The 27,859-nt window shown below is 45.2% G+C and overlaps 1 protein-coding gene across 1 annotated transcript in view; it reads right to left on the bottom strand.

The window, feature by feature from the left end:
* Positions 1 to 23,452, bottom strand: part of nsmfb (NMDA receptor synaptonuclear signaling and neuronal migration factor b) — a 75,962-nt gene extending 52,510 nt beyond the window's left edge. The window contains exons 1-4 of the mRNA XM_073052205.1: positions 23,170 to 23,452; positions 21,685 to 21,752; positions 7,731 to 8,162; positions 3,726 to 3,801 (exon numbers count right to left, since the gene is read on the bottom strand). Of these exons, the coding sequence (XP_072908306.1) occupies positions 3,726 to 3,801; positions 7,731 to 8,162; positions 21,685 to 21,752; positions 23,170 to 23,240 (647 nt within the window). The 5' untranslated portion in view covers positions 23,241 to 23,452. The remainder of the gene's footprint in view (positions 1 to 3,725; positions 3,802 to 7,730; positions 8,163 to 21,684; positions 21,753 to 23,169) is intronic.
* Between the last annotated feature and the right edge of the window lie 4,407 nt (positions 23,453 to 27,859).

Below are 27,859 nucleotides of genomic sequence, written 5' to 3'. Positions count from 1 at the left end.
TACGTCATTCCGGCTTAAGAAAGGTCTCATAGGAACGGTCTACCTTTGTAAAGGTGGGGAGGGGGAACCAGTACTCTCTCAGAGACCGACTCTCCCTCCCTCACTCACACACACTGACCCTCCACCCCCCCACACTCTGACTCCCCCACACAGACCTTTCACTTTCTCACTTACACCAACTCACTCCCCGCATCATGCACAGTTCAGACGTTCTATGACTCCTTCACCTTCATATACACCTTGACTCTCTCTCTCCCTCTTGCACTGACACTCTCCCTCCCCATGTGCTGACTCTCTCTCTCTCTCTCTCTTCAGCTCACAAGCACTGACTCTCTCTCCCCAAACTGTGCATTGAGTCTGTGCTTCAGTCTCTCACTTGCTGACTCACTTCTTAGGAATTATTTCTTGCTCGCACTTCCTAGCAGAATCGTTTTTCACACCTTCTTTCTCTAACCTGCTGACACTCTCTCCCTCATGCACTCACACTCTGGGGCAGCATGGTAGCATAGTGGTTAGCTCAGTGCTTTACAGTACCAGTGACCAGGGTTCAATTCCCGCCACTGCCTATAAGGAGTTAGTACGTTCCTCCCAGGGTCCAAAGACCTACCAGTTAGTAGGTTAATTGGTCATTGTAAATTGTCCCTTGATTAAATCACAAAATTGATAAAACAATAAAACTTACTAGTCCTATATCTTTGGACTGTGAGAGGAAACTGGAGCATTTGGAGGTAACCTGTACATTCTCCTTACAGAATTAAACCTCGAACTTCCAGTCTTAGGTGCTGTTATGCTACTAGCTAGCTAGCTGTTATGTTACTATGCCACCCTTCATCTTCAGCCGCCATATGAACTTGACAGAGGGAGGGGTCTTGCTCCAGTAGCAACTGGAGACCAAATTCATCTACATGTATATTAACAAGCACACCCAAAATGTGGTGGGCACTCACGTGGATATTCCTTAGCATATTCTTTTCTTTCTCTCCCTCTCCATCTCACACACACATACACTCCCTGTCCCTACAACAGCCCACATACAATTTGGGAGAAAGATGAAGACAGCCACAGAGCTGAGAGAGAGGAGTTCATGGAGGAACCAGTGCTTCAGGGTCCAGGTGAATGCAGCTCCCTGTGTAGTTGATTTTTAAACGCCTAGCAAACCAAAGCAGATAATACTGGCCTTGTCAGTGAAGCCCAGATCCCAAAAAAATGTGGAAAAGTATCATCAGAGGCAATAATTCATTCTCTCGTAATACTGTATAACTTGTCTCTGTCTAGGTCTTCATTGCACTCTTTGAAAAAGGAAGCTTCACTGTCATCCAAGCCAAGACAAGACAACTTCTACACTTCCGATGTAGAGGGAATGTATGAGGGCACAACCTGTGATGTTGTAGCTCAAGTGATTCAATGTTCATTTGGATGGAAGGGAATTTGTATTGCTGCCTGATGGCACACAATTGATGAGTGACCCTTATGTCTGAAGTCTGAACCTGACCACATTATTGACATAATGAATGGGGAAACTAAGATTTGAAAGCAAGATGCCTTGAAACTTCCAGGCTAGGGAAAGTTTAGCTTATAAAGTTCCCCTAAAATTAATGTATTACCATCAACAGAAATCTTAATGAACCCAATCAAGTAAGGCTTTCAACAGACTGAATCTTTGGCCTTTTCTACTAATGGTACATATTTAAAGAAATAATTTGCATTTATATGAAAACTGAGTCAGAATGCAAATGCTTGTGTAATGGCTTCTTTGTAATGTTTCACTGCTAAGGCTAATGCAATGGCTTCTCCGTAATGTTACCTGCTGAGGTAATGGTTTCTCTGTAGCAGAAATGTCTGGGTTATGGCGGGAGATAACAGGATGCATGTTAGCCAATCAGGATTCTGTTGCCCTGTCTGGTGACACTGGAAGCTGTGGGTTTCGTGGGCTTTTGCCAGAGGGCGAGAGAGGAATGAAGAGAGAAGACGCGAATGGAGAGATTCGGTAGGCCGCCAGATGGAGTGGACTCCGAGTGGGGGGGGGGGTCCAAAGGTCGGCAACGCTCAGATATCGAGTGGTGGAAGCCAGACTACTGAGTAAGCTCCAACGACTGTGCACAGACTAATAAGATTGGTGCCCTTTTTCTTTTATATTTTGTTTCCCTACTAACCATACAGTCAAAGTAAGAGTTATAAAGCTTAATTGTTAAATCGCATATTGTGCACTGTTTGTTATTTCGGGGTACTGATTTGTAACAGGGGACACATCACGCAGTATCCACACAAACGAGATTTCTTAAGTTTGGCTGGGCAGGGGGGGTTATCATCCCCTATATTAAGCTGCTGGTGAAGCAAGTGTTACACTTGAAATTTAAAAGAAAATGATGAAAAAACACTCCGTAGGCCATGTAGCAACTGCAGGAAGTTAATATTTCAGGTTGAAATATGTGTGATTGGGTCTTTCTCAATTTCCCTCTGGGTGGGAGGTGGTCACTGTCTAGTGTAATAGATGACCACTGTTCACATGGCAACAGGCTTCCTCGAGTTGAGTTAAGACTAATTCACTCATTTCCCCTGCCGACACAATCTGGAAAGTAGCCATGAAATTGCACACATTTCTGCAGCAAATCTGCCACTGCCAAATTAAAGTCAAATTTCCTCAAATCCCAAACGTGAAGTGTTATAAATCAACCTGGGCCCCAATGAAAGCCAAACCTGGACCCAAAGCAAAATAAATCTTTGAAAATCAATAACTGCAGATATTGGCAATCTGAAATTATCATAGAAAATGCTAGAAACATACAGCAGATGTGGAGAGACAGAGTTTAAAAAAGACTGGTAAGAAGAGGCTCTGACAAAGTTAACTCTGCCTTTCTTCCCATATATGTTGCTGAAACTGATGAATGTTTACATGACTTTCTGTTTTTATTCCTATTTACATATTACCTTTCATATGTTCTTGAAATCCCAAAACACTTCATTGTTAATTAATTATTCTTTACATTTTGTCACTATCTTCATTTAGAGAAATATGGAAGGTAGCGTCTTCACTGCAGGACACCATACACGTAAGCATTCTTGTGGGAAGAGTGAATATTGCCAGGATTTTGATAACTTATCTTCATGTGCTTTTCCTCAAAATGTGCATTCTTACATTCATGTAAGGTAGTAGGTAGGGTTTAAGCTTAAATATATCACCTGTGAGATTGGAATTCCAACACTGCAGCGATCACAGACTCTAAACTAAGTGCAAAACTTGTTTGCAATGTTGTGCACCAGTAAAAGTTTGCCAAGTAACTTCCCTCGTCTTTCTTTCCATAAAAGAATGTGCACTGACTGGCAATTGTTGGGTTTTGCTGTGAAGACAGTAACAGTTCTGGCTTTAAACCTGGGGTTACTTGCACCAGTAAACTTTGCCAAGTAACCCCAAGTTTAAAGGCAAAGTGGTTCTTGTCCTGCAGATTTCCTCGTGTTTGTGGTCTTGCTTTATCAGCAAAACTCAGCACCTTCCAATTGCATGTCTTTGCACAGTCTTTCACATGGGATCACGATAGGAAAGACAGGAAATAGCAGCAAGTCATCAGCAGTCAAATCTTTTCTGTCTTTCAATATTAGTTCTGAATCTCTGTAATAAGTCTTCTTTCCTACAATGATCTCCAACACTTAAAATTTCCTTACTGCCTGAGTGATCTTACCCAATAATGAACTTTCAGAAAGCAAAGGCAATGTGTTACTATACTCACGCCTGCATTGTGGTGGTGGCTGTCTGAAAGTTGAAAAGATTTTCCTTTGGAAACCAAGTCCGGATTGGAACATCGTCTGAAAAGAAAACAGACTTTGATCAGAAATAACAATGGAAAGATCAATTAGGGAAGTGATCCTGTAGAGCTTGCACTAAAACAGACAGCAGTGAGCTACCGCCGTGTCTGTTAACTGGATACTGACTGTGACCATAGATAGAAATGGGGAGAGAAGATTGACCCAGAGATGTCCAAGTGACCAACAATCAGCCAATCATGGGAGGGGAAGGGAGGTGAGGGAGGTCAAGCAGTATCTGTGTGGAGTGTGGAAAGAAGGAAATGTCAGTGCTACAGGTTGAATTAGACCCGAGGAACTGAGGCAGGAATTTGACCCAAAATGTCGACACTCCCTTTCCTCCCAAAGTGCTGCTCAATCCACTGAGATTACATTGCTGCTCCAGATTCCAGCATCCAATCTTCAATTGAATATCAAGAATGGAGAGAATATCACCCAGCTTCAAATGAAACTCTGCATCATGGGATAAGGAGCCAGCACTGCAGAAGTAGGAAAAAGTAGCAGATCCAGAACCTCACTGGCCAGCCCTTGGGACTAAAGGCATCCAAACATGAATGTGAGCTAGACAAGCGCTCATCTGTTCGGTTCCTACATATAATTCCCCACTCCCATTGATAAGCAGAGCTATCTGCTGATACACACTGAGCTTGATTCGATTAAGCATCACTGAGGTGGAGGCGAGATCTGATCTCTCCAAACTGCTGGATCCATTAGATTCAAGACAGTCGCTGCAGTCTGAGTTTGGCACGACACCTCAGTGTCTGTTCCGCACATCTACCCGGGGAGACTTACATCCAGGGCCGAAGACTTTGTCCCAGGACCTTTAGGACTTTTGCCTCAAATCCTACATGGCCTTTTACCAGGATCTCACAGTTCTATGCAGGACTACCTGACGCTTTGCTAAAATCAGACTTCTCCTAGCGCCATATCACATAGGAGTTTAACTGCACAGGCAACAGCATGCCATTCCCCCTGCTGATAGACAAATACAGCACAGAAACAGACCCTACATCTCAATGAGTCCACATCACTCAAACTAATCCAAAGCAAACCACAGTATCCTCCCCCACATTCCAACAAATTTGCTCCACATTCTCCCGGTCACCATGGGCATTTTACAGCGGCCGGTTAACCTACCAACCTGCACATCACTGCGATGTGGGAGGCAAAGCCCACACGGTCACGGGGAGAACATGGCCGACTCCACACAGTCAGCAGCCAAGGTCAGGATTGAACCGGGGTTACCCGAGCCGTAAAACCAGCCATGTCAGGACAGTGCACTTATCAAAAGTGGGCAGACTGAACAACAGTGCCATTGTGGCCAACTCAGGACGTGCTTAGAGAGGTGGAAACAGATGGAAATCTGCCTTGGGGTTCTACGATTTTCTGTCATCCATTCTCTGGGATTTTTCTTCTGTTTTGCGGATGTCCGTGAAGAGTAAGAATTTCAGGCTGTATGCTGTATGCATTCTCCGATATTAAATGGAACCACTGATTATACCTGCGGAGAGTAATAATCAGATCCATTTGCGAATGCTGAAGGCGAAGAAGACAGAGTAGATAGCTCCGCAAGCCATCACCCATCCGAGTCATTTTACAACTGCCTTGTTGTAATCACGCAAAAACACAGTAACCCACTACACAGTATGTTGTTACAAAATACACGCTGACTGTACAGCCTCCTAGCAACCAACTGAAAATTATTTCGCAATAAGACTCCTGCTTTGAAAAATCAGAATAGTAATTTGCTTTTGAGCTTGTTTCAACACAGGAGGCTTGATCATTGTCTCTCTGCAGCAGCAAGTACCTCCGCTCGAGACTCCTCCCCAGACTCTCGGGCTCATGACCAAAAAGATGACATTAGGCTGCTAAGAATGCAGAGGAGATTTACAGGTACCTCTTCAGGACTCAACAGGCTGAGATATATAGAGAGGCTAAGTGGGTTGGATCTTTTTATTGGAGCAGAGGAGAATGAGGGGTGACCTTAAAGAGGTGTATCATATCGTATCATTTAGAAGGATGAGAGGGGATCTGATTGAAACATATCAGATTATTAAGGGATTGGACACACTAGAGGCAGGAAACATGTTCCCGATGTTGGGGGAGTCCAGAACCAGAGGCCACAGTTTAAGAATAAAGGGTAGGCCATTTAGAACAGAGTTGAGGAAAAACTTTTTCACCCAGAGAGTTGTGGATCTGTGGAATGCTCTGCCTCAGAAGGCAGTGGAGGCCAATTCTCTGGATGCTTTCAAAAAAGAGTTTAGATAGAGCTCTTAAAGATAGTGGAGTCAAGGGATATGGGGAGAAGGCAGGAACGGGGTACTGATTGTGGATGATCAGCCATGATCACCTTGAATGGCGGTGCTGGCTCAAAGGGCTGAATAGCCTACTCCTACACCTATTGTCTATTATGAGTGTATAGACAGAGTGAATGCCCTCTAGTCCTGATTTCCCAGGATGAAGGAAATCGAGAACTAGAGGACGTCAGATCAAGGTGAGAGGGCAGAGGTTTAGTAAGGACCTGAAGAGTAACATTTTCACCCAGAGTGGTTAGTAGATGGAATGAACCAGAGCAAGCGGTTGAGGCAGGTAACATCTGGAACATCTAAAAGATATTTGCACAGATACATGGAGAAGGAGAGATAAGAGGGATATGGGCAAAACGCTGGCAAATGGAACAGCTTAGATGGGGATATTGGTCAGCATGGACTAAATGGGCCAAAGAACCTGTTTCATGCTAACCCTAATGCCACAGGCAGCTGTGGAGGCCAAGTTATTGGGTTTATTTAAGGCAGAGGTATGATAGATTTTTGATTAGTCAGGGCATTAAGGGATACAGGAAGAAGGCAGGAGATTGGGGCTGAGAGGGAAAATGGCATAGCCATGATGAAATGGTGGAGCAGACTCGATGGGCCAAATGGCCTAAATCTGCTCCTACATCCATGGTCTTATAGTCTTCTGACTCTAGGGGAGAGGTCACCAGGTCTAGGGTACAATTCCGTATCTCACTGAAGACTCACTAACTATACCAGATGGTGACTCTAGACGAGACTGAGGCAGGAACAAAAGCCAAATGAGAAGGGACTGGACATTCACTTTTTCAGTGAAGAAGGGCAAGGCCATCTCAAGAGAGGAAGAAGCACTAATAAATGAAATCTCTTTGCTCCAGTGCTTTTTGGATTTAAAAAAAAAAATTGGATTCAAATTGCTTTAAGGTAGGACACTTGCAACGGCCAACAGATTTAAACTAGGTCACTAAGGTTGCAGTTGTGTTCCATGATCCCACATCTAACCCACCAACATTGACAATCCAGCAGAGAAAACCTGCAGGTTGAGCAACATCAGTGGTAGGAAAAGAAATGCAGTTTTCTTTCGATAGGCAGGTGTGCCCCTCTCCTCCGACACAACGACCTGCCATCTTACACCTCATCTCAGCCCACCAATCCCCTCCTGGACTCCTATCCCAGCACTCCCTTCCTCTCACTACACCGCACAAAACTGGGTTGTTGGTGAAGTTTCAGAGGCTGAGGGGAGACCCACTGGAAATTTAAACAATTCCAAAAGGCATAGATAGTGTGGACAGACAAAATCTTTTTCTCCAGGGTAGAAATGTCGAATTCTCGAGAGCTTTAGGTCGAGAGGGGAAAAGGTTAAAGATGTACAGAGTAAGTGTTTTTTTTATTACACAGACCGATGGTGGTGGAAGCAGATACTGTGGTGTTCAAGTGGCTTTTAGAAAGGTGCATGAACTTGCAGAGAATGGAAGGATATGGATCAAGTGCAGCAGAAGGGATTAGTTTAATTTGGCATCCTGAAGGGCCTGTACCAGCGCTGCACTGTCCTGTGTTCTACGTTCTACACTCTGCTGTCCTGTGTTCTACGTTCCATGTCCATGGTCAACCAGCCACACGCAGGCCGGCGTTCCCACTCACCAGACACCCTGTCCACACTGTACATCCGCTCCAGCTTCTTGCGATGTCGGGCAGGCTCACGGGACGCCGCCTGCTCCAGGCTGAAGGTCTGCGGGGTGGGCACAGAGCCCTTTGCACAGCTGGGACAGTCCCTGGAGCTCTGCTTGCTGCTGGACCAGCTCCTGCCCGAGCTGCAGGGCCCTTGAGGCGCCTGCTGCCCCACCCTGCCGGGCCGTGGGCCCTCACTCTCCCTCTCTGCCATCAGTTGGCTCTCACCGGAGATGGTGTACACCCGGGGCTTCTGGGCCTCGGTCGACTTCTCTGTCCCTTCTTCCGAGAAGCTGCGGTCCAGTCTGCTCTGTGAGATGGCAGACAGGCGGCGTTTGTTCTGCACTGGTGGCTGGAGCTGAGAGGAGTCCTCTGGGCCGATTGATGTCTCTACCACCAGATGATCTGAAAGGCGAGGAGAGAAGCAGTTGATACCTCCATCTATAGAACCGATTTCATTAGAATTCTGTGGAATTCATTGCCACAGATGGATATCGAGGCCAAGTCAATGGGTATATTTAAAACAGAGGTTGATAGGTTCCTGATTAGTCGGGGCATTAAAAGTTTGTGGAGAAGGTAGGAGAATGGAATTAGGAGGGAAAATAAATCAGCCATGATTAAATGGCCGAACACACTCGATACATTAAATGACCTAATCCTGCTCCCTAAGTGCTATGTCTTAACAACTACCACTTTTTTCCCCAAACGACCAACTCCCTGTGCCAATTCAGTGGACAGCACAGATGTTCCCAAGCAGAAGGCCGAGAGTTCGAGCCTTGCTCCAGGAACATGGAGGAACTCTCTTCAATACCAAAGGAGTCCTGCACGGTCAGTGGTGAGGCTTTAAATCAATGTACTGACCATCCAAACCGGTGGACATGGAGTCACAGAACAGTGACCCAAAAAGGAGGCCATTTGATCCTTCGAGTGTGTAGTGGCCCTCAGCATGAGCGATGAGCCGGGCCCACTCTGTCGACCTGTAATTTATAACCTTGCCCTTGGAAAACAAAGAAATCAAAAGCATGATGAAGAACGGGAGAGGTATCCTCAGTATTTCCGCCAATGTTTATCTCTCAGAGATCATCATTAAGAAACAGCTTATCTGTTACCACATTGATTTGGTAATGCCTCTGCTCAGTAGGATTTAGCACCATCTTTAACGAAGTACTTGAATTGGCAAGGGGAGATTTGCAGTGGCCCATTAACCTCAACTGGCACATTATCAGGAATACCCCAATAACTGTTCAGTGACTAATCTGGACATCTGAGGACAGGGGCAAGGTTGGATGTGATGAGGCCAGTGGTGGACTAGCCTGCTAACACCTACAGAGTGGCAGCAGGAGGACTGCCCGAATCCTCTGATGCGATGCCCAGGCAGGATCAGTGGGGAAAGGAACTGGTTTGCATTAGTGTTCAAAGTAATTATTGATGCAGAGAGCACTCGGCTCCAGAGCCTGTACTTTCTGGGTCTGATTCGTGTATCTACCGTCTGCACAGAGTAGTGTGAGAAAAGAAGCAACTATCAGGAAGCTGACGATGACAGCTGGAGATTATACATCCAGGGATTAGTGATCCAACCAGACCTGCTTATCCGTTATTTCAACAGAGGGGATTACAATACAGATTTAAAGCAAATTAGATTTGCAGTATCTTAATTCTGCAATTTGCTCTTCTAGACAGATCTGCATTTTCACTGCTTTTACACAAAAGCAATTCCCAGGTCAGAGTTCAGAGTTCAGATGCTGAGGGACTTGAACACCCACCACTTGGCTGACTGCAGACCGTGTTCCCAGCTGAGAGGGAGGCACCTGTTACTCACGGCATAAACGTCAGCACTCACAGAATGCAGGCCGTTCTTACATTGTCACTCACGGGGCCAAATGCTCCCATTGTTAATGGCAACAACAGTTCCGCATTAGATTCCACATTACGTAACTCACAGCAGGCCCTGGAGTGAGCGAGTCACTGGAAGAATGGCTCCCGTACTCATGCAGATCATCTGTCCCCGTTCATCGTATATTGCCAATACTACACACTTGTGACTGCAGCTGTCCACAGACTGCAGTTTAAAGGCAGAGTGGATAGTCAAGGTATCTCTGTCGGTGCATTTCCAATCATTCGTTTATCCAGCACCCATCTCGGTACAGGAACAACACCTCACCTTCCCACCGTCTTCACCGCAGCCCGCAGGACTCTACTAAATTAGTGAAGGCACGGTAGTGTAGTGGTTAGTCCAATGCTTTACGGTACAGGTGACCCCACTGTAAGGAGTTTGTACGTTCTCCCTGTGACCGCATGGATTTCCTCCGGGTGCTCTAGTTTCCTCCCACAGTCCAAAGACGTACTGATTGGTAAGTTAACTGGTCATTGTAAATTGTCCCATAATTAGGCTAGGATTAAATCTTGGGATTCCTGGGCACTGTGGCTCGAAGGCCAGAAGGGCTTATGTTCAGCTCTAACAATAAATAAATTGCCCAATTCTCAGTTTCTCTCACTTTCTATAGTAGAGGTTCCCAAGCTGGGGCCCATAGAGCCCTCGCATAATAATATTGGTCCATGGGATAAAAAAAAGAATTGGGAAGCCCTATACTATGGGTATAGATGGTTGTTGCCTGTTATCCTTTTGGTTCGGCTTTTCCTTTTTCTTTGCATAGTTTGCTCTGGTGGATATAGAAACATAGAAAGAAACAACACAAAACAGGCCCTTCAGCCCACTGAGTCTGCACCAAACACCATCCACGCATTCACATCAATCCTACAATATTCCCATTTTTCTTCTCCCTCATTCCCATCAACTCCCACTAGATTCCACCACTCACCTCCATACAGAGAAATTTTTACAGTAACCAATTCTAAGTTCAAATTAATTTTATTATTAAGGTATGCTTTGTGTTATCACACATCTCCTCAAGATTCATTTCCTTGCTAGGCACTTACAGGGGAAATAGAAATACAATAGATCATGAAAAACTATACATAAGCAGTCAAAGGTTGATAAACAACCGAAGACAAACTGTGCAAATGAAAAAAATACTGAAAACGTGAATTATAAAGAGTCCTTGGAAGTGAGTTTGTAGGTCGGTTAGTGGGATTGAAGTTATCCATACTGGTTTAGGAGCCTCATGGTTGCAGGGTTATAACCTACCCACTGGCATGAGAGAGGAAACCCGTAAGGACAAAGAAAGAACACACAAACGCCACTCAGATAGCACAGAAAGTGAGACAACTGCTCTAATAACTTCAAAATTCTGTTAAGAAGGGTCTCAGCCCAAAACGTTGACTGCTTATTCCTCTCCACGGATGCTGCCTGACCCGCTGAGTTCCTCCAGCATTTTGTGTGTGTTGCTTTGTATTTCCAGCATCTCTTATGTTTCCTCTATAACTTACCGCTCACTAGCTATTCCACGCGCAAGGAAGCTTAATTGCATCTTCAATGTCCCACATTAGATCATCCTGTGTCAATGGACCAGAGAAATTTGCTTGGTTCCACCCATTGTACTCCCCTACCTCATCTGCTATCCAAACTAACTTCTCTCTTTCACACTACTGATTTGGGATTCCGAGCTGGGAGTCCAGAGATGCTGACTGACCTACTGAGCATTTACCGTTGTTGTTCTGTCTCTGTTGGCTTGGCAATGACAGAGCGACTAGGGACAGGAATCAGCTGCCTTTTCTACCGCACTAAATGCTTTGAGCGAAATGCACTGAAGCAGCAGTGAGCCTTAGTGCTCACAGAATTCGGTGATAGTGGCATCTGGATCTTTTCAATGGCTGTGCAGATACAAGAGGCCAAATTGCCTTCTTCCTGCTTCTAATCCTATTGATCCGATGACAGGAAGCATATGACAGTGCAACGCTCCTGTGGTTAATGCGTCCTCTGAGGCATGGAACAACTACCAGCCCAAACTTCTGCAGATAAGAAATAATTCTAAAAACTCTTCATTAACTACAAGACCGTCGTTTAATTATCCAACTTCAAATGCTTCTTCACACTCACTTGCCTCGGGCTTACGCTGAACATCAGAATCAGGTTTAATATCACCGGCATATGCCATGAAGTTCACTGCCTTTGCGGCAGCAGTACAATGCACACATAATAATAGAAAAAAAAGCGTGAATTACAGTAATAGAAATAAAAAAGCTGTGAGGCAGTGTTCATGGGTTTGACGTCCATTCAGAAATCTGATTACAGAGGGGAAGAAGCTATTCCTGAATCATTGAGGTTGCGCCTTCAGGTCTCTGTACCTCCTCCCTGATGGTAGCCATGGGAACGAGGCATGGCGTGGGTCCTTTTTGATGGATAGCGCCTTTTTGGCCATCGTTCCTTGAAGGTGTCCTGGTTACTATGGCTGCCAGTACCCATGACAGAGCTGATATGGTAGGTTCATCTAAAAATCAAGGGTGAGAGGGAGAAGGTTTAAGGGAGAGTTCAGGTGTAAGTGTTTCATATAAAGAAATAATTTGTATTTAGAATGAGTTGCCTGAGGAGGTGGGGTGGCAGGAACAGTAACAATGTTTAAGAGGCTTCTTGACATACTGTATACCTGCATAAGCAAGGCATAGAGGGATATGGAATTAAGGAAGGCTTGTGGGATTTTATAGATAAGCATGGTGGTGGGCATATATGTGATGGGCTGAAGGGCCTGTTTCTATTATGTACAAATCCATGACTCTATAAAGCACACATCAGTGTAAATACCACTTGAATTAGAGGCACACCATTGACACTCCTCTCTTCACACATGTTGGGCTGCAGGAGGGCTCAAAGAAACACTTGTCATAAGATTAACACTTTCTCTGCCAGAGGTTCTCACCACTGGCTGTCCAAGTCCTAGCTTTTGAGTACTCTCGTGCTGGACGTTGGTTTTGTTTGTTAACAACTTCACTTCCGTGACTGCAAAACATTGTGAATCAAACAGACGTGGATCAGTAAGGCTCAGTCCTTCCGAAGCAAGGCCATCTTTCTGTGAAGTTTGATTAGCAGGTCAGGGTCTTTAAGGACAGCTTTTACATGGTCAGAGACCAACGTGACAAGCACAGACGCACAAACTGCTGAATAAGAAAGCACTCAGACATATGGAAAAGCCTATAATCTATCAACGACAAACCCATTCAAATATGCACTTACATTTATACATGCAATATGCATGCACATTCACACACGTATACATTTTTATTAATATATACACAAAGATGTAACCATATATAAATATCATGATTTTATTACTGAGATACAGTGCAGAATAGGGCCTTTTGGCCCTTCGAGCCATGCCGCCCAGCAATCCCCCAATTTAATCCAAGCTTAATTTACAATGACCAATTAACCTACCAACAAGTAGATCTTTAGACCTAGGAAACTGGAGCTCCCGGTGGAAACCAAATGGGAAAACGCACAAACTCCTTACAGGCAGCGGCGGGAATTGAACCTGGGTTGCCTGTACCATAAAGCATTGTGCTAGCCCCTACGCCACCGTGACAATACATGCGGACACCTGCTCAAACAAATGTTCATTCATATCCAAATGCCAGATATACAGGTATCCATGTAGAAATATATGCATACGGCTCACTTCCCGCAGAGGCAGAGACTGTACACACTCAAACATCTCCTTACAGCTGCAAACATAAACACATGCAAATCCACAGAACAACAGTCATTCTCACATCCACGCCGGCTGATAAAAGCACCCCCACAATACCTGCAACCACAGACGGGTACAAACACACAGAGAACTAGTTTAACAAAAAGGCACAAAGAGTGACTGACACCCGCTGGGACAAGTGGATGAGACTCAATTTTGACTTGGATTGAATGGGAACAGGCAGCAGGAGTGACTGCAGGCACCGGGATGTGGGCCAGGTTAACAACAGCAATTAGCTCGCTCACTGTAATTATGTTTAATCACTGGCCGACTGAGACTGTTGCATTGAGAAAAGGACCTTTAAATCGCTCCTCCGGTCACGGCACTGACACAATCACTAGAGTATTAATATGGGGGTTGTGATCACTCCCTCCAGCCCTGCACTTAACATCGTGATAAAGGGCCGTTCAAAAGGGAGTTGGGTAGGAAGCGGTTAGTGTAACGCCATTACAGCGCCAACTCTATGACTGGGGTTGGATCGCACCGCTTATTTATTTATCAAAATACAGCTCGGAATAAGCCTTCCGGCCCTTCCAGACATGTCGGCCAGCAATCATCTGATTTAATCCAGCCTAATCCGAGCCCAATCACGGGAATCACAACGCCCAATGAATTTACCAACCGTTACATTTTTAATCTGTGGGAGTTTGTATAATCCCTCCGTAACCGGGCGGGTTTCCTCCCACGTTCCAAGGATATAAAATTTAGGGTTAGTGAGCTAACGACATGCTGCATTAGTGATGGAAATGTGGCACTACCTGTGGGCTGCCCAACACAATCCACGCCCATTTGATTTGACACAAACGATGCATTTCACTGCATGTTCCAATATACAATTGATAAATAAAACTAATCTTCATCAGCAGTTCATAATACAATGCCCTTCAGTACACCATTAGCTTTCCAATATGTAATGTATCTAGCTGAAGATAAGTGGACATAGGCACACCAAATAGCCAAAGGGCTCTAGCCACAGGAGTGGTATTGAGCAAATGTACAAAGCACAGGGGTCAGTCCAGCGTCAGCTTATATTGCTGCAGTTTGCTGATCTCCAGTCTGAGAAAGAACTCTCCACTACCACCCTCTGACTCGTCCCACCAAACCAATTTTGTATCCAATAGGCTAGCTCACCCTGGATCACGTGCGATATAGTTGTTTGGACTGGCCGAGCATTGCCAACCCGTGGTGTAGTGGCATCAGCACCGGACTTCGAGGCGAATGGTCCCGGGTTCAAATCTGGCCAGCTCCTTGCTCATTTCCCATCCACGCTGGGTTGAGTGTCGAGCTAGCAATCTGGCCTCATAATAAACAGAAGAATGCTAAGGAATCAGCAAAAATGCTGCCCAGTGTGCTACGAGACGTGCAAAGGAACTAGCCTACCATTGTAGGCTACATGATCCTTGTGAAGGATCATGTAAAGTTCATGCAGGCTGCTCCCACCTTATCTCAGACTGCGTTGGTCATTGATGCAAACAATACATTTCACTGTATGTTTTGATGGTTCGATGTACATGTGACAAATAAAGCTAATCTTTAATTTTTATTACAACAGCAGCTATCATCCTGACCTCATCAATCCTCTTGGTCTCCTCTTCAAAAAACTAAATTTGTCAGACACAGTTTCCCACACACAAAGCCACGCTGACTATTCCAAATTAGTCCTTGACTTTCCAAATGCAAGTAAGTCCTGCCGTGTGGGAGAAAATGAGGAAAGCCCGTGGCCCTAGTATACACAGTCAGAGGTCAAGATTGAAATACTAGCAGGAAGGACAGAAACTTCCTCACAAAAGGCGTTGATGGGCATCTCGATGCCAGCTACAGACAGAGACCCAAGTTACTGCAGATGCTGGAAATCTGAAGCAACACAGAAAATGCTGGAGGACTGGAAAGAAAGAGGGGAGACAGTCAATATAAAATGCCAGAACTGAAAAGAAAATGCTGGCTGTCTCCCCCCTTTTCCTTCAGTACTGATGAAGGGTCGTGGTCCAAGACATCAACTGTCCATTTCTCTCCATAGATGCTGCCTGACCTGCTGAGCTCCCACAGCATTTCCTGGGTTTCTCCAGTTACAGATACCGTTCCAGTATTTATTACCCAAACCTAATACCGCTCGTCACTGTGGTGATGAGCCACATCTTGAATCACTGTTGTCCTTCTGGTGAAGGCACTCCCGCAGTGTTGTTGGGTAGGGAAAATGAAGTCAAGATCATATGCAGCTTGAAAAGGAATCTACGTTTGTTTGTTCCTATGCTCCAGCTTCCCTTGTCCTTCTCTGTGGTAAAGGTTATTTGTTAATGTGTCGATAAGCATGTAAAGTTTTGTGTTGTGGGGTTGCTTCTGTCAGATTATAGCTACACAGGATTACATCAGAGTTGATTATGGATGTGTAGCAGCAGGTGTGTGGAATTATGTGTCAATGAATCACAGAGTCTTACGCTACAGAAACAGGATACTTTGCCTACAGAAGTCCATCAAACATCCATCTACATTAATCCAACACAAATCCCATTTCTAATGCTAGGTCCTACCACTCACCTACACAAGAGATAATTCACAGGGGCTAATTAACCAACCAACCCACCCGTTTTAACAAGACAAATCAGATTCAGCAAATTATCATCCAATCAGTCTGCTCTTAGTCATCAGTAAAGACAGTACTGTTGACAGCATTACCAGTAACCTGCTCACTAATTTGGTTTTGGAACATGGGAAGAAACCTGAGCACCCGAAGAATCCCAGATGTTCACAGAGAGAACGTGCAAACTCCACGCGTGCAGCACTGAGGTAAGTTCAAAGCAAATTTATTATCAAAGTACATATACGTCACTATATACAACCCTGAGATTCAGTTTCTTGTGGGCATACTCAATAAATCCAATAACCTTAACAGAATCAATGAAGGACCAGACCAACAGGGCGGACAACCAGTGTGCAAAAAAAAACAAACTGTGCAAATACAAAAAAGAATGGAAACATAATCATAATAAGCAATAAATATCGAGAATATGAGATGAAGAGTCCTTAGGTTGTGGGAGCAGTTCAATATTGGGGAAAGTGAAGTTATCTCCTCTGGTTCAGGAGCCTGATGGCTGAGGGGTGATAACTATTCCTGAACCTGGTGGTGTGAGTCCTGGGGATCCTGTACCTTTTTCCTGATGGCAACAGTGAGAAGAGAGCATGGCCTAGTTGGTGGAGGTCCCTGATGATGGATGCTGCTTTCCTGTGACAACGTTCCGAGTAGATATTCTCAATGGTAGCGGGTGACCCGTGACGGAACCAGGGTCACAGGAGCTACAAGGCAGCAGTTTAATAGCTGCATCGTGGTGTAGGATTGTGACAATGGGTGTGACTATGTGATTGTAACAGAGCTGCTGTCTGTTATCTTTGCGTCAATTCCATTTATCGCTAGATCATGGTGCTTCTGATATGCTGCAGTATGCTTTCCTTGTGTTAAAACCATTCAAACACTTGTCCTGTTCAAAATCAGAGCAGACTGAATAAGGCATAAAAGGATAAAGTGGGTTAACATTGTTCTGCCTGTCTTGCAACTGCCTTTAACAAAATCCATTTTCTTTGGATCAGACAGCAATTTACATTTCTCACCTTTCTTTCCTGCAGCCTTTGTGATGTGTTTTTTTAAAAGAACTTCATGTCTATAAATCAGACTATCATGCTCTTTATTTCAAAAGCAGAACAACTCAAATTCAGTTAATTACCATCCAATCAGTCTGCTCTTAGTCATCAGTAAAGAAGATGTTGTTGATAGCATTATCAAGTGTCGCTTATCAGCAGTAATCTGGGCACTAATTCACGCCTTTGTATCAAATAGGCCAGATTACTGCAATGTACTTTTCGCTGGCCTTCCAAAGCAATCTATTGATAAATTTCAACTCATTCAGAACACTGCTTTTTAACTCAAACCAGGATGAGGGAGAATACCACTTCTGTCCTAAATACTCTGCACTGGCTTCCTGTATCTTTTAGAATTGATTTTAACGTTCTCGTTTTTAAAACTCTCAATGGTCTGGGACTATAGTACATCACAGAATCACTTTCATTTTTATAATCCTGCTTGAGCTCTCAGGTCTTCTTCTGTCAGTATCTTAAATTTAAACAATCTCTTATTTCAAAAGAAAATTGGCACGTCAATTTCTTTTTAAACTGCGCTCCTAAACTATGGAATTCAATGCCTAAAACTATAAGAGATGCAGGTTCAGTTGACACTTTTACCAGCTCAAACCCGGTTTCCTCTGAGACGACTACAACCTTGTCGTGGTTTGGAGTTCTGTGTGCCTCAATGATCCAGAGAGCTATGCTGGCTAGAGTCAGGGCCTTATCCTTTGGCTTTGATAGTGTCACTCATGCCAAATAGGTCGAAGTGTAGAGGCCAGACTGAGTGATCCACCAGATCTCCAGGTTTGGGAATTCAGCTCAGGACAGATCACTCTGACTGATAAAACAAAATTGTTACAAAAACAGCATAGAAACATAGAAAACCTACAGCACAGTACAGGCTCTTCGGCCCACAAAGTTGTGCCGAACACGTCCCAACCTTATATGTAAAAAGGTTTCTCTACTACTTGCCAATACCTTATCCAAATAAAAATAAAATTTAAAAAAATATAACTAGGTTTACCCATAGCCTTCTATTTTTCTAAGCTCCATGTACCTATCCAAAAGTCTCTTAAAAGACCCTAACGTATCCACCTCCACCACCGTTGCCGGCAGCCCATTCCACACACTCACTACTCTCTACATAAAAAACTTACCCCTGACACCTCCTCTGTACCTACTTCCCAGCACCTCAAACCTGTGTCCTCCTGTGGCAACCATTTCAGCCCTGGGAAAAAGCCTCTATCCACACGATCAATGCCTATCATAAACGTATACACCTCTATTAAGTCATCTCTCATCCTCCTTCCCTCCAAGGAGAAAAGGCCAAGTTCACTCAACCTGTTTTATTAAGGCATGTTCCCCAATCCAGGCAACATCCTTGTAAATCTCATCTGCACCCTTTCTATGGTTTCTACGTCCTTCCTGTAGTGAGGCGACCAGAACTGAGCACAGTACTCCAAGTGGGGTCTGACCAGTGTCCTATATAGCTGCAACATTACCTCTTGGCTCCTAAATTCAATTCCATGATTAATGAAGGCCAATACACAGTATGCCTTCTTAACCACAGAGTCAACCTGTGCAGCTGCTTTGAGCGTCCAATGGACTCGGACCCCAAGATCCCTCTGATCCTCCACACTGCCAAGAGTCTTACCATTAATACTATATTCTGCCATCATATTTGACCTACCAATATGAACCACTTCACACTTATCTGGGTTGAACACCATCTGCCACTTCTCAGCCCAGTTTTGCATCCTATCAATGTCCCGCTGTAACCTCTGACAGCCCTCCACACTATCCACAACACCTCCAACCTTTGTGCTATCAGCAAACTTAATAACCCATCCCTCCACTTCCTTATCTAGGTCATTTATAAAAATCATGAAGAGTATGCCCTTGACAAAGCCATGCTGACTATTTCTAATCATATTATACCTCTCCAAATGTTCATAAATCCTGCCTCTCAGGATCTTCTCCATCAGCTTACCAACCACTGAGGTAAGACTCAGTGGTCTATAATTTCCTGGGCTATCTCTACTCCCTTTCTTATATAAAGGAACAATATCCGCAATCCTCCAAAATCTCTCCCGTTCCCATTGATGTTTCAAAGATCATCGCCACAGGCTCAGCAATCTCCTCCCTCACCTCCCACAGTAGCCTAGGGTACATCTCATCCGGTGACTTATCCAACTTGATGCTTTCCAAAAGGTCCAGCACGTCCTCTTTCTTACTATCTACATGCTCAAGCTTTTCAGTCTGCTGCAATCATCACTACGATCATCAAGATCCTTTTCCATATTGAATACTGAAGTATTCATTAAATTGAATACTGAAGTATTCATTAAGTACCTCTGCTATTTCCTCCGGTTCCATACACATTTTCCCACTGTCACATTTGACTGGTCTTATTCTTTCACGTCTTATCCTCTTGCTCTTCAAGAGCTTCTTTAAGAGCAAGAGGATAAAAACAGCAATGAAGGATCCTTCTACATCCAAGTGTGATGGTATTCCTGAGTCTTCACCCGGGACTTGCAAGACCCAAAAACTGAGAGGAAGCTACTAACATGATGAAGGAAGCCCTGAACACCACCAGAGATGGAGGACTTTCATTGCTGTCCTAAATGCCGTGGCATAACTGGCAGTAAGTCAAAACGTGTTCATTTAATTCTTTTAACTGACATAATTCTGTCTTTTATTTTTATGTTTGCACCTTATCCCATTGTAAAGCACTTTGAACTGCATCGTTTGTATGAAAAGTGCTCGACAGATGCTATTACCAACGCCAATTCTGGGTTTTGACAGGACCATTTAGCTCAAACCTTGTCACCAACCTTGGACAAAGCATTGATCGCAGAGCTGAATTCCAAAGCAGAGGGAAGTGGGCCTGCTGTGACATTAAGGTGCTATCTGACAAGTTCCAGCATCAAGACACCCCGTTAAAACTGAAGCCAATGGCAATAAGGGGAGAATGTTAAAATGACTCAAGTCAGTTCTTGCATCAGGGAAGATGTTCATGGTTATTGGAGGTCCCAGGATTACATTTCTGAAGTTCCACAGGATAGGGCTCATGGCCTAACCGTCTTCAACTGACCCACCTACCATCACAGAAGTGAGCACATTCATATGATGACTGCACAATATTCAATTACACTCGTATCTTCTTATACAGTAAAGTGACTGACAACGTTCAGGTCTACGCTGATAAGTGGCAAATGAAGTTCACACCTCAAAAATGCCAGATAAAATGCCAACTAGGGAGAGTCTGACCACCAACTCTTAACATTCAAGGGCATTATCATCACTAAGACCTCCACCAACAATAACTTGGGGGTCGCTATTCAGCATAAACAGACCAGCAACCCAAATAATGGGCTGGTCAGAGACGACCTATCCTTGATAAATGGCTCTCCTCTTTTCAACTAACAGTAAGTGTCAAGATTAATGTGGGATATGGAATCTCAGGCAAGATCTTTTCTAATTGCCACTGGGAAGGTGATAATGATCTGCTATAGCCCATATGTTGAAGGCACTCCTCAATGTTCTTTGGCAAGTTAGATCCAGAAATGACTTAGAGGAGCAGTTTCAAGTGTGAAACATCTGCTTCTAGGTGCTGGTGGTCATGTGTTTGGAAGGTGCTGTTAAGGAACCCATAACAAGCTCATTTACTGAATATTATAGATTGTTTAAACTGTGGTCATGTGGAGAGAGTGAAACTTCAGGGTAACAGGCGGGTGAAAATCAAGTCACTGACATTCTCTACTGTTGTTTTACCTCTCGGCAAGTCAAAGGTACTCCAGCACTGTTGATGGGGAAAAGACTTTGGGGAAGTAGAAAGTGAGTCACTCAGTGTATAATACCCAGCCGCTGATGTTACCATTTTAAGGATGAAAGGTCAGCATGGATGTGATGGGCCGAAAGTCCTGTTTCTACTCTGTATGACTCTATCTAATCCAGTTTAGTATCTAGTCAATGGTGATCTCCAGGATGTAGAATCTGCCAATGATAAAGGCATTGAATGTTGACAGCAGGCTGCTAGACACCAACCACACCCACCCCCCTTCATTCTAGATGCTCCTGGCTGAGCACTTGTAAAGCATACATGCAATTTATGGAGCTATGACCGACCTATACCTGTGGATGTGGACTACTACATAATCTCATGGAGATGACAAGAATGAGCAGGCACAGATGCACAGTGAAGCCCAGGCCACCTGGTCATGAGGACAAGAAGCAGATATTCATTAGGCACTCTCCCCTCTCCAAAAGCTGCTGAGGTTAGGGTTCCATTGAACACTGAGAGAGATGGATTTTGATTGGGTAAAGAAATTAAGGGATGCTAAATGGCCATGAAGAGCTGGAATAAGGAGACAAACCAATGTAGAGCTAAGTGTCTTTCTGTATAGACACAGAGTCAATATCAGAAGTACAATCCACCCCAAAGTCTCAGTGAATCCTAAAAGCCCAAGAAGGAATCAGGAACGTCCATACCAGAATCTGCATTCCTAAGAAAGTAAATTGCCTGGCTCAACACACAAGATGTGAGGGAACTAAGAAGGTCAGGAGGGAAATGGGGCGTCAACTTCGTGGGACAAGACCCTTCATCCTGGCAGCCCTCTTAACCAACCTTTGTTCTTTCAAGGCCCAGTGACATGAAGCAGATGATCTCTTACCTGGCAATTTGTTGCTGCTGGTACCAGCCTCACTCTGTGATAAATATTCTCCAAAAGCTTGGGCTGCTCTTCAGGTTCAAATCCACATCAAAGCATCAGGGCAGAGCAGGGAGGCAAAGAGCACAAACGTAAGGGGTTTATAAACCTTGCAAGGCTGCACGTCAACCTCCCTCTTGCAAATTACCAACTCATCCCAGCACTTAAAAGGGGCTTGAATGATGAATGTAAGGTGCAACCAGATTCTCCCAGCCTACATCCGTGAGAGGAATAATGAATGAATGTTTGTGAAAGAACCCATCTGCTCTAATGCAGCCAGCACTGTAAATATGATTCATTCCAATCAATAGCCCATTACAGAATCAACAATAAAGCACATTCAATATGTACACATATCCAATTGTTGCACCTTTTAAGTGTTACAGATAAAGAAAAACATGAAACTAATTCAAATGTGAAGGGCACAGTTTTTCTTCTGCATGACAATAGAAACATTTACAGAGAGAAATTGAAAATAAAACAGATGAAGGAAATAATTGGTTGGATTATGAGAATTTGATACTGGCACACTGCAAAGCCTTCCCATCACTTGCTGAGTATTTCCAGCATTTTTCGGCTTCCACCGGCCCCTGCTATTTCAGCTGCTATTTTAAACGGGCTGATGTTAGAATAGGGCATACAGGAATGTTATGCGGCCCCACAGTTGATGGGGAGCTAATGGGAGTACACGGTAATTCATAGGGTGGATTATAAAACGCTGGCTGCGTTTGCATGAACTGTGTAGGACCACATTGTCCACGGGAATAAAAGCAGGGCGCAGAGTGAAGTGGGAATAGGTTGCAAAGCGGAACAGGGGGAAAAAAAACAGGACTGAGCAGGAGAGAAAATAAGATTCACAAAGATATAACACACCGATAAACGGTTCACGCACAATGCAAAGGCATTGAGAGGGAGCAGAAATGGGCAATGCAATGAAACAGGGCTGGACAAGGCTGTGCGGAGTTGGGAGAGAGAGGGAGGAACCGGGAGATAGCCCCAGAGAGACTGCAGATGCTGGGATGAGGAGCGGAAAACAAACGGCTGGAGGAACTCAGCGGGCCAGGGGAAATGGACAGCCAACTTTTCGGTGAAGGGTGTCAACTGTCCTTCTCCCCCCCCCAGGGAGAGCTGCAGAGGCTGGAGAAGTCAGGGCGTTTGGACGGGCGCATTTTGGCCGGAATCAGCCCTACATTAAATCAGTGCAGGGGCCGGATCATCCGTCCTCTGCGGAAACTGAACCAACGTCTCCCAGGGCAGGAATTTTAGCACCCAGTGAGTTCAGCCGCCTTTTGAGTTAAGAAAAGCGCGCAAAGTTTGTGGAAAAGGAGAAGGCAAGTAAGAGGGAGATCTTAAGCACACGGTAAATGAAAGCGGGCTCGGAAACAAGGTGTAAGCGGCAGCAGAATTTCTGGTGCCTGAGGATTGAGAGCTGAACCCCGCCTCACTTACCTAACCTTAGATTCAGCCGAGGAGATGGCTTCGCTCCGCGGGGTTTTGCGTTTGGATACAGCGCTGCCCATGCTGGATCGAGAGTTCGGGAATGGGACTCATCGCAGTGTCGGCGCGGCCGGGTGTAACCCCTCGCCCACGCCGGGCTGTGCCGGGTTCCTGCGGCTGGCTCCTGACTGCCGCACGCCGCTCACTCCCATGCCCCGCTGCCCGGACTCCCGAGCTCCTGCAGCACTGGCTGTGTGGCACCTTCCCGGGGAGAGTGTCGCCGGCCGTCGCCGAGAAGCTGGGCAGGAAGGGCGGCTGCCAAATATGGGCAGGAGGAGGGAGCCGAAGTGACGCGAATGGACCACCCCCAGGGAAGAGGGAGGAGAGATCGGCAGCGGGGGGAGAGGGCGCTGGAGGGGTCAGTGAAAGGAGGGGTTGAGAGGGAAGTTGTGGAGCGTGTCAGATTAGGAAGGGTTAGAGGCGTCAGAGAGGGATGGATGATAGGAGATAGGGTTGGAGGGGTGTCAGGTTTGGAGAAGTCATGGCGACGAAGGTCAGGCGATGAGTAGAGGAGACTGGAGGGTCAGGGAGAGAAAGGTCAAAGAGGCTGAGGGAGGTGGGATGGTAGGGGGTTAGGGCTAAAGGGTTCAGAGAGAGAGGGAGGGAGGTGAGGAATGGAGAGTTGTAAGAGTCAGAGGGAGGGTAAAAGAGGGTGTCGGGGTGAAGGAATCATAGAAATGAGGGAAGGTATGGTGGGAGAGTGTAAGGGATAGAGGAGTGGGGGACAGGAGGGAAAGAAATTCTTGGAGTAGTGATGATTAGTGAGAGGGAGGGAATTAGAGGAGCTGGAGAGAAATAGAGGGAGAAAGGTAGGGAATAGAGGGAATAAAGAGGGTCAAAGAGAGAGAGAATGATGGAAAGGGAGAGACAGGATGGAGGGATTGTAGAAAGAGCAGATGGAGGGTCAGAAAGAGGAGGACAAAGGTCAAAGAAGGAGACTGATAAGGAATGGAGTGTAGTTGTAGAAGTCAGAAGGAGAGAACTGGAGAGGGTCAAGAGGGGTGAGGGGTCAAGAGGAAAAGAAAGGATTTCAGAGAGACAGGGGTCAGACTGAGAGTGTGGTAGAGTGGTAGATGCTCAGAGAGCATGAGGGATATTGGAGAGGAGATAAAGGAGGGTCAGAGATAGGGGACAGAGCAAAGGAGATGAAAATGACAGTGGGACAGTGACCACGAATCTGCCTGAACACTGGGTCAGCTCCCCTGCCCTCTCCCTCACTTGCTGGGGAAAATAAAATTGTTACTTTGAGTCTCTTTTCTGGTTTTGCCAGTCACTTTTGATCTTGACTTCTCTACCAGTGAAGAGGCAGAGGGGGAACTTAGTAGAGCTTAGGTAGAGTGGGACCAAGGCAGAAAAGACCCCAATGGGAAGTCATTGAGGGAATGGAAAGAGAGAAGGTGGTAGATAAAGAAATAGGAAGTGGAGTGAGGGGACAGCTAAAGCACCTAATTATAGGGAAAGGTATGTTTTGTAAGGTGGATAAGGAGGCAAATTGGAAAACAAAAGGTGAATAAAGAGGGGAGGATTAGAGAAGGGCGAGTAGAGAGGGGGCAGAAAAAGGGCAGAAATGTTGAAGAAAGAAGAACACATAAGGGTAAATTTGCAGACAAACAGAAATAGTTTGGAGGTAAAGGGGAAGAGGTCAGAGAAGATGCAGAAAGAGAAATGGGTGAGGCATGTAGAGAAAGAGGCAAATGGGAAAAGGAAAGAGAGGGTAGAAAGAAAGTAGGACGGATAGAGAGAAGATCAATGGGAGAGGACAGAAAGTGTGAAAGGAATTTAAAGGGCAAGGGGACAGAGAGAAAGAGAAAGGCAGATAAAGATTATAGACAGAGAAAGACCAAAAGAGAAGTAGAGAGGTGGACTAAGCTAGAGCGAAAGAGCAGGCAGAGGGAGAAAGGGGCAGAGGACAGAAAAATGCAGAACGAGGAAGATAGACACAGCGGTACTTAGACACACAGAAGATGGAAAGAGGGGAAAGGGACGGAGGGGCAGATAGAGAAGGAGAAGGGAAGATAGAGTTTGGGAAGGCAAATAGAAGCGGGGGTAGAGATAGAGGCAGCTGGAAAGGGTAGAAGAGAGAAAGGGGGCTTACAGACTGAGGTTGCAGGGCACATGGGAGAGAGGGCAGAGTGGGAGAAAGGGCAAGGTTAGAGAGGAGTTAGATAAGGACAAGGGCTCAGAGAGTAGCAGAGCTATAGGCAGAGGGGGCAGATAGAAGAGGATAATGGCATGGAAAGGGCAGAGAATTGGGGAAGCAGTTAGATAGATGGAGGAAAGAGGGAAGGAGTCAGATAGGGAAAATGGGACAGAGGGGGCAGAGAGAAATGAGTGTAGCTACAGAGGGGTGTTAGAAAGATTGAGAGGGTTATTAAAGGATTTGAGAGCAGCTAGGTGTAGCGAGAGATATAAAGAAAGAGGAGCAGAGAGGTGTGAAAAAATGGGCAGTGGAAAGAGGATGGATAAGGAAGGACAAACAGAGTGGGCAGGTGAGAGAACAGGTAGTTAGCAGAGACCAAGCAGAGGAAAAAGTACATGGCAGATTGCAAAAGGAGAGAAAGACCAGCAGAAAGAACTGGCAAGGCCTCAGAGCTGCCCAAGAAACAAAGGCTGGGCAATTGTGAAGGAAGTCAGAGGCTAGGTACATAGGAAAAGTGCCCAACGGAAGGTAGATAAGGAGACATGGAAGAGAGTAGATAAAGAATACTGATAGAGGACAGCAAGAAGGAAGGAGCATTACAGAGAGAAGCTCAGAGACAGAGAGGCTGATAACTGGTAAAAGAATGTAAATAGTGTCGCGAGTGAATCAGAGAAGCAGATGGAGCAGAGAGATGCGAAAAAGAATGAGGCAAATGAAGACGAGAGACAGATACAGGGCGGGACAGAGAGTATATCAATAGAACAGTCAGATAGGGAGGGGGTTAGAGAAGGAGATGAAGATGCTTGGACGTGGATCGGAGGAGGGAAGGAACAAGAATAGGTAGAGAGAAGAGTTTAAGATGCAGCCTACAGAAAGTGAGAGACCGTAAGGAACAAAGCAGCAGTGAATAAAGTGAGACTGATAGATGTGGAAAAGGAGAAAGAATTGGTGCTAAAGAGAGTAGACCTTTTGCTTACCTTTTTTTCAACATATGGTCAAGCATCCCCAATTGCCCTTAAGATGATAGTGATGAGTTTTGAACTACCAGAGTTCAGTGGGTAAGGCTGTCCCAGTGAGTTGTTGGGGAGGGAGTTCTTGGATTTGGACCCAGTGACAATGATGGAATGGTGATATACAGTATTTACAAGTTAGGATGGTGTGTGATTTGATGTTTTGATGCACTTGCTGCCCTTGTCCTTCTTGCTGGTAGGGCCGCAGAGCTTGGGAAATGCTATTTGTATAGCTGAGGTGGGTAATTTAAGTATATTTAGCAGATGGTACCGTACCAGTTGTGTACCAGGGGTGGAGAGAATGAATGTTTAAGGTGCTGGATGGAATGCCAATCAAATGAGCAACTTTGTCCTGGATGGTGTTGAGGACTTTAGTGTTGTTGGAGACACACTCATCCAAGTGGCTGTAGAGTATTCAAACACACTTCTGACTTGAGGCTCTTGGATGGTGGAAAGGCTTGAGGAGTAAGCCCATGAATCAGTCACAGCCTCTGAGCTGCTCTTCCAGCCACAGTACTTAGAGAATTTCTAGTCTGTGGTGATCCCTGGATGTTGATAATAGGAATTGGCAAATGATAACAGCATTGGATGTTTAAATTGGACTCTCTTTTGTTGGTCACTGTCCGGTACATCTGCAGTGTGACTGCTACTTGCTACATTACCCCATTCCTGACAACACTATTGAGAGGCCTGAACTGCTAAGGAGTTACAAATGGAACTAAACATTTTGTAGTCTTCACCCAATATCCCCACTCATGACCATATGATGGAAGGAAAGTCATTGAAGAAGTTGAAGGTAGTTAGGTCTATGACACTGATCTGCGGAAGGCCAGCAATGAGGTTCTGGGACTAGGATAATTGTTTTTATAACAATAGCCATCTTCCAATGTGCAGGTCATGACCCACCACTATTGCAACGGTTTTCACTTGATGCTCATTAATTTCATCATTATAAAGCCATAGAGAGAAAGTGGTCAACCCCAGTGACCCACCGTCTATGCAGATAATCAACCACCTATTACCACTTAAATCCCCCTGGATTCCATCACTAACATAGGGAATGTTGCAGTGGACAGTTAAACTACTGTCCTGCACACCTTCAGGAAACTAACCCATCCAGAGGAACGAACACACACACACACACACACACACACACACACACACACACACACACACACACACACACACACACACACACACACACACACACACACACACACACACACACACACACACACACACACACACACACACACACCACCACCACCACCACCACCACCACCACCACCACCACCACCACCACCACCACCACCACAGGTCAGGACTGAACCAGGGTCTCTGGTGCAGTGGGACAATGTCACAGCTAGCTGTGCCACAATGCCTCCTTAACTTCAGTTTCTTCAAGCTCCAGGGCCACTCTTGGGCAAACTTTGCTAGAGTTAAGGCAGTCATTCACCTTACCTCTTGAGTTCGGCTCTTTGGTCCACGTTTA

This window comes from Hemitrygon akajei, chromosome 7 (genome assembly GCF_048418815.1).
Source record: "Hemitrygon akajei chromosome 7, sHemAka1.3, whole genome shotgun sequence".
NCBI classification, from domain to species: domain Eukaryota; kingdom Metazoa; phylum Chordata; class Chondrichthyes; order Myliobatiformes; family Dasyatidae; genus Hemitrygon; species Hemitrygon akajei.
This window is presented reverse-complemented; position numbering and strand designations above follow the sequence as displayed.